At 43.3% G+C, this 12,257-nt stretch overlaps 1 protein-coding gene across 1 annotated transcript in view; it reads left to right on the top strand.

Annotated features, from left to right (window-relative positions):
• Nucleotides 1–8,110: 8,110 nt before the first annotated feature.
• The window catches only part of T265_01494 (hypothetical protein), a gene marked incomplete at both ends in the record, with an annotated part of 21,053 nt that continues 16,906 nt past the window's right edge, over nt 8,111–12,257 (top strand). The window contains one exon of the mRNA XM_009165535.1: nt 8,111–8,228. Within this exon, the coding sequence (XP_009163799.1) occupies nt 8,111–8,228 (118 nt within the window). The remainder of the gene's footprint in view (nt 8,229–12,257) is intronic.

Here is a 12,257-nt window from a genome sequence, read left to right as displayed (position 1 = left end):
AGATGATTATCGAGCGTTACTGAAAGACTCGACAATTGCAGAACATACACAGGACACAAAATAGATTTCGGAAATGTTGAGGTTTTGAGGCGAGGACTACCGTCGGCGTCACAGAGACTGATGGCTGGGGCGGTAGAAATCGCCAAACCTTCCAATGTCAACAGAATCGGAGGCTTGTGGAGAACGGTTCTGGATCAATCGAGCTGACACGTGTTGGTGGGCGGTCATCAGAAGGAACAGTAGTCATCGTCTGAACTCCACTTGACCTCACCGCACCCCCCTCTAATTAAATTGTCGCAGCACTCACAACCCCACAAAGACCAAGAAAAATCTACCACTGGCACTCGAAGTGAATCATCATTTGAAGCACCCTGAAGTGGAAGATTGAAAAACCAAACTTGATCAGAATTAGCAAATATACACTCATTTGGAAAATAATTTGGTTTTTTCGAGAGACTCACCTGGAACTCAGCTGAATCTCTCGTTTATGATGTCCTCAGGCAACTGAATGTGCTGCACCAGGCCGCCTCATGTTTCAGTCGCTACGATATTTGAAATATCGCGATACATGTAATATCTTTGTAATGTACTACTCATAAGGTTGCTGAAAATCCGTCGACAGCCCACGACCGATTTCGCCCTTTTTGGGGCTCATCAGGTAGACGCAGTTCCCGGAATTAATGTGAACCCTCCCAATCCACCAACGCAAGATTTGGACAACCACCAACCGACAAGGGCTGTTAATTGACACTCAAAACTGATCTAGTATGAAATCTTACTGATTGGTTCTCCGTCTGCCTTAAAACCTGGCCAATTTGGGGGTGATGAAGCTTCTGTGTCAAAAGCGAAACGTTGCCCAAATAAAAACTACCGATTGTTTACCAAACCCTTCTGAAAAAAATAATATTCTTTCAGGTATCTTGACAGCCATTCCTTGTGTCTGTGAGAGTTTTAGACGTCTACTACTCAGGACAACTGTCCACATATGGCCGTGGATAGCTTCCATGGATCCTCCATCAATGTCAGAGTCTGCTCCCGTCTTCAGTGGCGCCATTCTGATTTAAGTTGTTTTGCTATTCAGAATTTTCCACAAACTTCTGATAGGCCAGTGGAAATCCGTACACTTAAGACGGAGAATGTTCTTGTGGGTATCTTCACGATTTCTGGGAGAAATACACAATTCCACTAGCTTTGACACCTGAAACGGCTTTCCAAAGTTGTGCTTGAAAGTGCTTCATCAACTCTGAGCTCAGCTGAATTTGTTTAGGTAAAAGTCCTACTCCTTACAAGGATGTAGCAGCCCCAGGGGTCGGCTGGTCACGCCCACCAGTGTCGAAGGAAATCTGAGCAGAGCAGTAATGAGAGTCTCCCCAGTTTTTGCCAGACGAAATTCCGTGAAGTTTTATCTGCGTATTGGCTTACTTTGGTTTCCGGTCATAATTGTTTCTTTTATCCAGGAACGAGGCCCATTCCACTACACACACATTCTCAGGTCACCGAGGTGCGTTTTTTTACGAGGCTAGTTACCTCGATCCCACCGTATTGATCTCGACTGGGCTTACGGTCGATTGAATTTTCCCCTTACCTGTGATGACGGTATATATATATGATGATGATGATGGTATATATCAGCTTGGCGTATTGTTAGAGAGCCATCGTCAAGGCTGAACGGTGACGCGGAACAAACCAAGGATGAAATTCATGGGTCTCGTTGGTTAGTAGGCCATTAGAACACTATCTACCGGTAGTGTAGTAAAGTTATGTTGTAAACCACTAAGTGAGGAAGGGCGGTGTCTGTTAGGGGATGGCCAGAAATGCTGCGGTAAATAAAATAGATCTAGTAGAAGGAGACCGTATTCCTAATGTTAACCTGCAGTGAAAGCGCAGGAACTACGGGTGCAGAAGATCATTTTACGAAAGTTTCAACAGCCAGGAACTCCAGATTTGGTACCAATGGGATGGAGTGCTTTAAAACCTCAAAGCAGTTGCATATATCCTGATTTGCGTTTTTTTACGAGGCTAGTTACCTCGATCCCACCGTATTGATCTCGACTGGGCTTACGGTCGATTGAATTTTCCCCTTACCTGTGATGACGGTATATATATATGATGATGATGATGGTATATATCAGCTTGGCGTATTGTTAGAGAGCCATCGTCAAGGCTGAACGGTGACGCGGAACAAACCAAGGATGAAATTCATGGGTCTCGTTGGTTAGTAGGCCATTAGAACACTATCTACCGGTAGTGTAGTAAAGTTATGTTGTAAACCACTAAGTGAGGAAGGGCGGTGTCTGTTAGGGGATGGCCAGAAATGCTGCGGTAAATAAAATAGATCTAGTAGAAGGAGACCGTATTCCTAATGTTAACCTGCAGTGAAAGCGCAGGAACTACGGGTGCAGAAGATCATTTTACGAAAGTTTCAACAGCCAGGAACTCCAGATTTGGTACCAATGGGATGGAGTGCTTTAAAACCTCAAAGCAGTTGCATAGTATCCTGATTGCAAAGGGGGCAGGACAGTAGATCACTCATTACGCACGTTCCCATTCTGCAGACTATAGAATATGTCTGACGTAGTCTTAAGATCTCTACAGTAGAATTGAAGGAGCCGATTTAGCATTGTAGAGGGAATACTCAATTCTCGTTCAACTGACGAATTTACAGACAAATGGATGGAGTGACCATGGTCTTTTCACTTTGCCCATTGCTTGTGGGTTTGTTCAAGCTTGAGGATTCTATACTGGTTGGTATGATATGCATGTATGTCGATGATAGTTTCATAGTGTGTGATGCTTTCGCTGACTATTCTAGATGTTTTTTATAGGACCCATTCAGCTACACCGTTTACGTGTGAATTTAACTCGAAAATCAGATGCCCTTCTAGGATGTGCTACTGGTAAGGACACAAGGTGGGTCGGTATAACGTTGTGTATCGCAAACTGACAGGGATAAGTTAGTGCCTACACCTTCAAAACAAACTATACAAAAGATCAAACCCCAAATTACTCCCGCTTCTTCCTTTCAAGGATGATATTGTTAGTGAAGTGCCATTCCGAAGACTCAAAAATACCTTTGCCAGAATGGACATCCAAACGTAGTTTTCAAAAACCATTCGATCATCGGGCAAGAGACAATAGACAGAATTCCGCATCAGAACATTTCGATGTGCGTTGGTGAATTAGCCTGTTTCTGTAAAGTTTGAACGATGAGGCATTTTCAGCGCATACGTTTGAGCAAGTACCGTCCACTTGGTAGAACGGTAAACGAAGAAATGCAAACATCTTAGTTTTCTTCTCAACGGGCACGCTGACGTTTCGAATCAAGCTGCCAAAGTTTATGAGAACAGCAGAATAAACAGGTACAGAGAAGTTTTGTACACTCGTTCACTTTCACGTGACCGGACGGTTACTTGTCAGCTTCACATGATTCAGCCTCTCCTGATTCTCGGATCTCACACCAGTTTCATCCGTCTGAACTGTTCATCATCGACTTTAATCAAATTCGCATATATTTACAGTTTCGATCGATTGTGTTCGTTTTATGTGCATCCAAGTCAGTAGAAGAGATGTCAGAAAGGTCAACTTTCCCTTGAATGACCTTCTGTCAAGGGGATATTTCAGACAAACTGGTAGGCAAAAATGATAACCAATCTATGCTAACGTAACAAACTGGTGTTTCGCCTAGAAATAAATAAAGGGGAGTTCTAAGAACATTTCATCACGTGAGACGACGGTCAGATGGTTCCAGACCTGGACAAGGAAATGAGGTGCTTAGTCCGCGTTCGGATATTGCCCCGGATTGTTTATGACAGGCCCGAACATTACCGGAGCTAAACAAATGATTGCGGAGGGGGAAAATCCTTGAATCGCAAGGTGTGTTCAAAGTTTCAAAGGGAGGATTCGGCACAAGGTAGATTGGAAGCGACGCTAACACAGTTGTCATAACTTCGTAATTTGGAATTTCCGCACGAAGAGCGTTTGATTGGGAACAAATTGATTGGCGTCATTTTGAGCGATACGTCCATGTCATATTTCTGATCCCATTAATCGTATGCACAAAAACCTGTTCCGTGGCAACCGGAAGTTCCTATGGGAGTGCCAGTTAGGAAAATAGCGATAAAACACCTAAATGGATGTCACATAATAACTGTGTAAAGAAGCTTCTAGTGGGAGCTAGGCTACCGAAGGGGCACTGGCCGTTCTTTGAATTCCGTCCGGATGTGCGGGGTGGGTGGAGTTGGACTCAAGTTCAGACATCACGAGTGTATTCTAGGTTGAGACGAGGGTGATATTTAAAGACGAAAACAAACTGGAGATTAGTAATGAATTTGTGGGGGAACCATTTTGACGTGACGGGCCCAGGTTAACTCCGTGCAGAACTGGTTAGGTAACAAAGGTGGTAGTTTTTACAGCGTGAACATACCTTTATTGGCTGAGTCTCAGTCAGTAAATCTGGCGAGGTCCGCAACAAGTTTACTGGAATTCTGTACACGGTAGTTCACCGTCCGATGAGTGCCGTAGAATTTCACTTAATCGAATAGGAATAACAATGACAGGAAAATCGAATAGTATGACGGTTTGCTAGATTACTGAGGCTATTTGCACTGTATGTTGACAGAAATTTTAGAACAAACGAGTGAAGTTGACTGGGCCGTTGACTGACCGTATTAAAATGTCAATGCAGCACAAACGCGTAAGAAACAGTTATAACTAACTGCTTCATCCTCTGGTGGCATCCTGTCGTAAACGTCTGAATTGATGAACTTTCCTCCTTGGAACGATAAATTTGGCCCCAGTGATGCCTGGTGTCACTCATCAACGAAGCAAGCAGGATATTAACATCATGGTCAAACAGGAGTGATAAGGGACTACAGAGTTGTTTTGTATCACTGGACGTGGTGAGCTGGTGCGAAAACTTTCTGCATTCCCTTGTGTACTTCCAGGTACTGGCATTTGTCACCTAGTTTCTGACGATCTACGGAGCCTAAAAGTACATTGGGAGCAAGAAAAGAGATGGTTGTTGAAGATCACCGGTGTTCAGCAACCTGTGTCAAAGCAAAAACTATGATCAACGCATCCTCTAACATGGTTAAATGCAGATCTATTCTGATGAAATTGTCTCACCCTGTATTCGATCAACCTGCGCAAAATGATGTCACCGAACACCTTTGGTCCTAACGCTATCGTTTGGTGAAGTTATGCAGCGGCTTTTTAGGATTGCGATCACTTTGACGTGTCCCATTCTGTCGGTATTCTGTTTTCGAGGTATTTCGTTGTAGCATCGTCAGACTGCCCCCCGGTACAAACGGTCCGGACTGGTGTTTTCTCACATTTGCGAAGTTGTATCTCGCGCCAGGCCTCTGTGTTTGATTGAACAGGTGTAAAATGTTCTGTTCAGGTTCATTGGGTTGTTCCAGAGATCATTTTGAAGGGCGCCGGTCGAATTGTCCTTTGATCACTATATTGTCAAATACAGCGTCTTTTTAAACTGAATTTACCGCCGTCCTATTGTTTTCTTGATCGACAACCTGGAGAGAAAAGGACCGTAAATCGTCTGTATGAGGTTTTGCGGTTTTCTGGGTTGATTGAGGCTTTGATTGGGGTTTTTGAGGCTGATTCTACGGTTTAGTCCAATCACTTTTTGGTAAGACAACCATCTAGTTGAAAGCGACCTTATCGCAGGCTAGGAAGCACTGGTTTGATGACTGTGATCGGAGAAATTGGCGCGAAAACAAAGCTGGTGGGAATGTTATGGTACAAACCTTATTTACTGAGATGTTAATGAATCTCTTGGTGCCTCTGGTTTTCAATATTTCATGAGTAAACATTTCCGAAATTTGGATCGACCTTGTCAGTTACCCGTGTTAATGCCTCTGCTGATTTTGATAACACATGGGATGTCCACAGAAGAAACAAGTTTTGCTTATATGACCATATACCGATGAAGTTTGTACGATCTGCCTGGACAACACATTCAGATTGAATTTCGTGTGATTTGGATGGATAGCGTGAAAGGCGGAACATGCGAATGTACTAGAATCGATTGAAGAGTCAACATCTTCCTGCTTTCGAACCAGTATCCAGGGCGTATACAGTCAACATGCACACAGGACGCTGAACCAGTCTTGAGGGCGCCAACTATGTCCACCAGATGTTTGGAATGGCCGTTGTGCCAAGAAATGGAATCCAATAGCCGATCGAACTACTTGATAAGCAGGCTGGATGTTAGTCCTCAAAACCGTCAAACGCTAGTCAGCCCAGAGAATTTTTTCACACGCATGGGAAGCTCAAGGAATCCCGCTGGCAGCAGGTGTGCAGTACGGTGCCTCGCCACCGTATCCGACCCGTTTTTCGGACATCCATAGGTAAACTGGAACCCCCGTCCTCACTGAACTAGACTACCTCCAGAGCGCTCATCATTCCGGCATCTTTTCACTTCTATTAGGCTTGATTGGCTTACGCAAGCTACAGCCTTTCAACATTTCAATCGTCCCCCATGGGATTAGGCAGATATTGTTCACTTTTCACAGTTGTATTCACTTCAACTAATTTCTTGCCGAAAGTCAAGCAGCGTTGATTCCAGTCGCTGTAATGAACCAGCAAAAGCCCATGAGACATCCGTTTGAGCAATAGTGCACCTATACAATGCGTATCTGGACTATATTGTTCCACCAGGTGACGTTCAGATCCTTGTGGCCTCATTTGCGCTAACACTGCAAAGGTTCCTCCCACTTCTTGCTCTTGTTTGTGATGTTCTGCAGCAGAATCTAGAAGCGTTTTCAGCGACGTCGTGAGTAGTGTTCCTCCTACTTCTTTCTTTAACCACGTGAGCTGTTAGCGACTGATGTACGCCAAGGAACTGAACCTATGCCGGTTTCTCTAATAATTAGTTATTTTCAATACACCGATGTTGATGCTTCAGCCGATTTGCACTGATTCAGTTACACACAAGACCGCCTTCATAAGCACATCTGTGGTTATCCATTGTTTTACCCCATTCGAAGAATTTGTTGTGAAATAAGGTCGTCTTTCGATTACTCGGGCAAACCAATCACATCCCCAAGCGTGAACAAGTTCGCCTGTTTAGACGTGAAAATTCAGAAGCGTCCAACGTGCGTTGGTGGACTAGTAGTAACACACCTGCCTCGCATCTCAGATGTCCAGAGTTCCAGTCCCGGCAAGGCCTTTGGATATGCACTACTGATTCGCCCCAATAAGAGCAAAGCTCGAGTCCAGAGCCCCCTTTTGGTGTGGACTCACCCGGAATATTTGTGCAAGAACAGAAGGACTACCGTTCAAACGGTAGTAGTATGAATATGAAAAAATATCTATGCCACAAAACCCCACAAGTGAAATAAGATTACTTGAGGACGATCAAGTGTTTGTCCTATTCTAGATCCTCAGAAAGAGTTAAGTAGATCACTTTACTCATATTCAACTTCCTCCATCCACCCGATGAATCTCAACCAGTGGAGTGCTTTTAAAGAGTGGATACCCCCTACACTGTAAGTCCCAGAATAATGTGACGCTGGTTGCGGGTTGTGTGTGCCATTAGACGATGTGTTTGACAGTGCGATAAGGTTATAGTTTATTACTGATTTTGAATTTCACAATTTCAATTTCACGAGGTCTGCCTGAAAATAAAACGGAACTTCTATATGGTGGTATTTTCAGTCTCTTGTTTGAAAAACTAGTAGCGTAAACACAGGTCATTTTTACTAACTGCATCGATAAAAAGGGTGTTTATTACACACTTCGTTAAAAAAATTAGCTTGTCCGGTAAGCCGACGAACAGAGTGAAGCAAACAAACAATATAAGTGTGCGTATTTTCTATGGTGCCACGCCCCATCTGTACATCTGTACGATGAGTTGCTACAAAGTATGGAGAAATCGAAACCATGATACGAATAATCCGATTACCAGTGTTTTAGTTCTTTACCGAGATTGGGCATTGTGTGTGTGTGTGTGTGTACATGAATTGGATGGTCACATGTTTTTCGAAGCCTAAAAAGGGCTTGCAAGTGGGATATCGTACGCACACGGAGCCAAAATGTAGCCCGTAAATAATTTCATTCATATTGTAATTGCTCCCATCTGAACCCAAATGAAATGTCCTGCTTTATGACTGAAGAAGCCAGAGAGCAGCAACGGTTGAATAAGGAAATTGAGAGACAGCTTCATAAAGATAAAAGTGCTGGGAAGAAAGAAGTGAAACTTTTACTGCTTGGTAAGTCGTAGTCTACTTGTGGGCCCGCGAAATGACCAAAATTTGTTTGTATTCGTGCATGTTTTCTGCAACACCCACATCAGATGCAAAATCTACCGATAACATTCTCTTACTAGGCCATCAAATTGTCGTTTTGATCAGCTGACTCATTTTCCCACTGTACTGTAAAATAATCCAAGTTCGATCCAGAACGGCGTAAGCAGAATCTGGTGTTGTTATTTCACACGGCGTCAGAACTTATTGTAATAGTTTATCCCTCCCTGTCGTTTGCACCTGTCATGCTCAAATAGACAGTGATGCTAGGCAGAAAGGCCCCCCTGATTGATGTTTTCTTTTCGTGTTTGAGGAGATTGAGTTCTGACTGACTACTGAAATACTGAATATGGGTCATTCCCATCTACGGACTAAATACGCAAACGATTGTGCAATGAACCATCCTTATTCAAACGGCTAAATACCTGGGATAGATTGCTACTGGTCCTTCTGTTGCTAACATTATCTCCAGAAGCACGCTTGAGTTAAATGTGGTGAAAAACGCAAGTAAATTTTTGGAGCCTGTATATACTCAACAAGTATTAGGCCAGCCGTTTTATCGAATGAAAAATCATCCCTTGGGCTATTGATCTTGGGAATGCCAAAGCACCGATTGGCGGAAGTGGTATAAATTCCCATCATCAGAGACAACATTAAACATGTCCTATTTCTGGTTTCTGTTGACGCGAATGAAAAATTACCGCATTCGCACAGCCTCGTGCGTTAAATGTTGTCGAGTCCGGACGGTAGGAAGCATGCACTATTGTCCGTGGACGTTCATCACTTACGTTTACCAGTCAAAGCTTCTGGGCTGTGTCGCCAGGTGTTAAGCCAAACGAATGAAACTACGGCACACGTTGGATCGTCGGTCATCAGCTACTTTTTTGGCATTCTTTCTTCGTAGCATTTGCGGCTGGAAGAAGAATGTGAGATCGGTCCATTGCCTTCTGTTCTTTGAATAACTCTCCGACATTCATTGTTCAACGAACGGTAGTGATGCGTCTGTACTGTTCATTCTTCCGAATGCCAGACTCGAGTAGATCCTGCATTTAGACCCTTTATCCTAAATTGGCATTCCGGGCTTCTCCATTGATCACAACTTCAAATGGCTCTCTTTCTCATCGAATAATGATCACACGGATTGTGACCATGTATTTACCGGAAAATCCTCTAACGAGGAGTTCCCTCTGACGATGAAATCGATAAGTTTGGTGGTCTCGGATCAAATAGATTTTCCGGTGATCTTCTGGTGCTTTTACAGCTACGTGGGAAGACTCATGTATTCCTCATTCCAAAAGGTGTAACCTAACTTAACCCGAACAATGAGTATCCATTCATACCACTCATATCTGATTTGAACTAGAAATAAGTCCTCACATACTTAGGTTTTGAAAATAACACCAGCCCGAGTGATTCTGAATAAACGCTCAGTCTTGCAAATGTGGAACCTGCCTCGGGAATCTTTTGGTTTTAATAGATTTTCCAAAAGCTGTTCATCCGATTCGGCTTGTTCGTCTTCCCATCGGGTATCGTCCGACGTGCACCCAACATTGGTAATGTGAATCAATAGCCGTCCAAAGAATCGTGTTCCGTCTAGTTTTCCACTGTCAGTAAAAATCCAGGGGTTTCTGGAGGATAGCTTACGTGAGTTGGCTGCATGTCAGCCATACCATATCGGCCATTTTTGCATCAGTTCATTTGCTGAAGACGTCATTCCTCATTGTCTCCTTTCTAAGTTGTTTCGGTACGGTGCTTCCTCACGTATTCATAGTGGCCTCATGCAGATCACAAGCAACCTGAACACCAGAGTTGCTTTGATCACCGAGTTGGATCCATCTTCCGCGGCCGTAGTAAAGTCATCTAGCTCTATCCATATTCTGTATCTTCCCTATCAAACCTATCATAGTTTTTAGTCCCCTATGGATCTAGATTGCACTCCACTTACTCATCCGCATCTTCGACTAGTAACCGAATGATTTATTTCTGAAACTCCCTCTCGTTCGCTCGTGAACAATTCCTTAGGGAAACGGCTACCGGAAATTGGGTATTATCTTACTCCATCCCAGACAATTTGCACCAATTTGAGTCGTTTTTGGAGTAAATTCTAGAGTGCCTTACACCTTTTTGTTGCCATGTTTGGGGTGCGTTACAATTGTTTTGTTTTTCTGCACTTAATCCTATTCGTACGATAACCAGTACCTCCTCGACCGATGACTTCCAAGTCTTATTTGTTTATTTATGTGTAACAGCTCCAACCTAATTCTTTCGCTGTTGACATGGCAGGTGACCTCCGCCTGCCATCCCCCAATCTCAGACTTTCAGTTTTGGCAACCATCTATGCTCATGAAGCTACTTCTGTCAATTTGTCCCTCTATACTGGTCTTTTCGTGTCATCCGTTTTCAGCCAACTACCGAAATTCGGAATTCCTGCTACTTTCTGTATTCTACCCCTTTTGTCATTCTAAACTCTTGTTGGCAAGCATTTAAGCAGGCCTCTTAAGGGATATCTTGTTTGCACTTTCCATCTCTCTGTGGTTCACATTTACGTACTATATATATGTATCACATTGTTTCAGCCAGACTGATTTACGGTGAGCCATCCTTAATCGGTTTGGAAGTAAGATAGAATTTAGAACAAACTAGTTTCCAATAGTAAATACACATAATACACTACAACTAATAGAATGATGTGTTCATTTTCGCATTCAGTCAAATAATACTACGAGGACTAAAGGTTCAAGCATTGCCCACCACTTGGCCAAGCTCCGGATGGCAATCCTCGAAAGGTCATATCCCCTAAACAAGAACTCCTTCTGCTTTACGGGAACGTAGTTTGTTGTGTCTTGATGACCAGTCGTTCAACTTAGCCGCTCGTACCGGAACCAACAGATTTTACTTATTAGCCGTTTACTGAGTCATGTTAGTTTCAATTCTTGTGGCTAGTATGATCGAGTGCCCGAGCACTATGCCAGTGTATTTTTATGTAGGCTTAGCAAAAACGGACCATCTCTCGTCTGTGTTGGTCACGTGGAATGGTTTGCTGCTACCATATTTTGACCACTGCTTTGAAACTGAGAGTTGTGGTTGACTGTAGGTTACAAAGAGCGGAACTCTGGTCAGAGTATTCGCCTTGGACTGCTGATGTTTACAGACAAAATGCCCGATGTGAAGACTCGACCCTCTCCACGAAACTGGCGACGTGCTTGTTGGGAAGTACAGATTGTTGACGGAGAAATAGATTCGATGCAGTTACCCTTGATGATGAGAGTAACTGGGGATATATGACTGCTGATGTGCTCCCAGTGATTGGCCGTTGGAGAGCAGACTTGCGGTGAGAAAGCTGCTGACCGATATTGCTTAGTGTACCAATGTCGACCTGTATTTGTACCGTGTTTTCAATCAATTAGTGCACCCAAACGGCAGTGATTCACAATGAGATAACCCATCAAATGTCTGTTGTGTAAGAATTCGTTCTTTTTGTAAGAATGGAAGTGAAATGGTGCGTGTGTCAGCTGTCCAAAAACCACCTTGCATAGAGGGGTCGGTTAACGTAGAAGCGATTTCCAAAGTGTTGTCTTTTAATTTTTTTTTACTGATACTTATCTTCATCAGGAAGTGCAGCCGCTTTGTTATCAGAAAGTCTGTTGCAAACTAAAAATCACCCTCTTGATAGAGGGTCTTTACTAAATGTGTCCCTTATTCAGGAGTTGTTTTTACCCACCTTGCCCGCATTGTCTGACTCAACAACCTGAATGAATATATAGCTTGAATACTAGTAATCTGTCATTTACCTGATCTGGAGGACAGTTTGAGGCTTTTCCGCACCCGTTCTTGGTTTTTATTCCAGCCAAGTTGCTAACTCAAGAAATATGTCGTTTGACTTCACACTCCTGATTCATCTAAAACGTTATTTTTGACCTTTCCTGCTCTCTTCACCAGCCATTGACGGGAGCCCATATACTCGCCTCAAATGAAAACATTTCGTATATATATATA

Source organism: Opisthorchis viverrini (assembly GCF_000715545.1).
Source record: "Opisthorchis viverrini unplaced genomic scaffold opera_v5_16, whole genome shotgun sequence".
Classification (NCBI taxonomy): domain Eukaryota; kingdom Metazoa; phylum Platyhelminthes; class Trematoda; order Opisthorchiida; family Opisthorchiidae; genus Opisthorchis; species Opisthorchis viverrini.
This window is presented reverse-complemented; position numbering and strand designations above follow the sequence as displayed.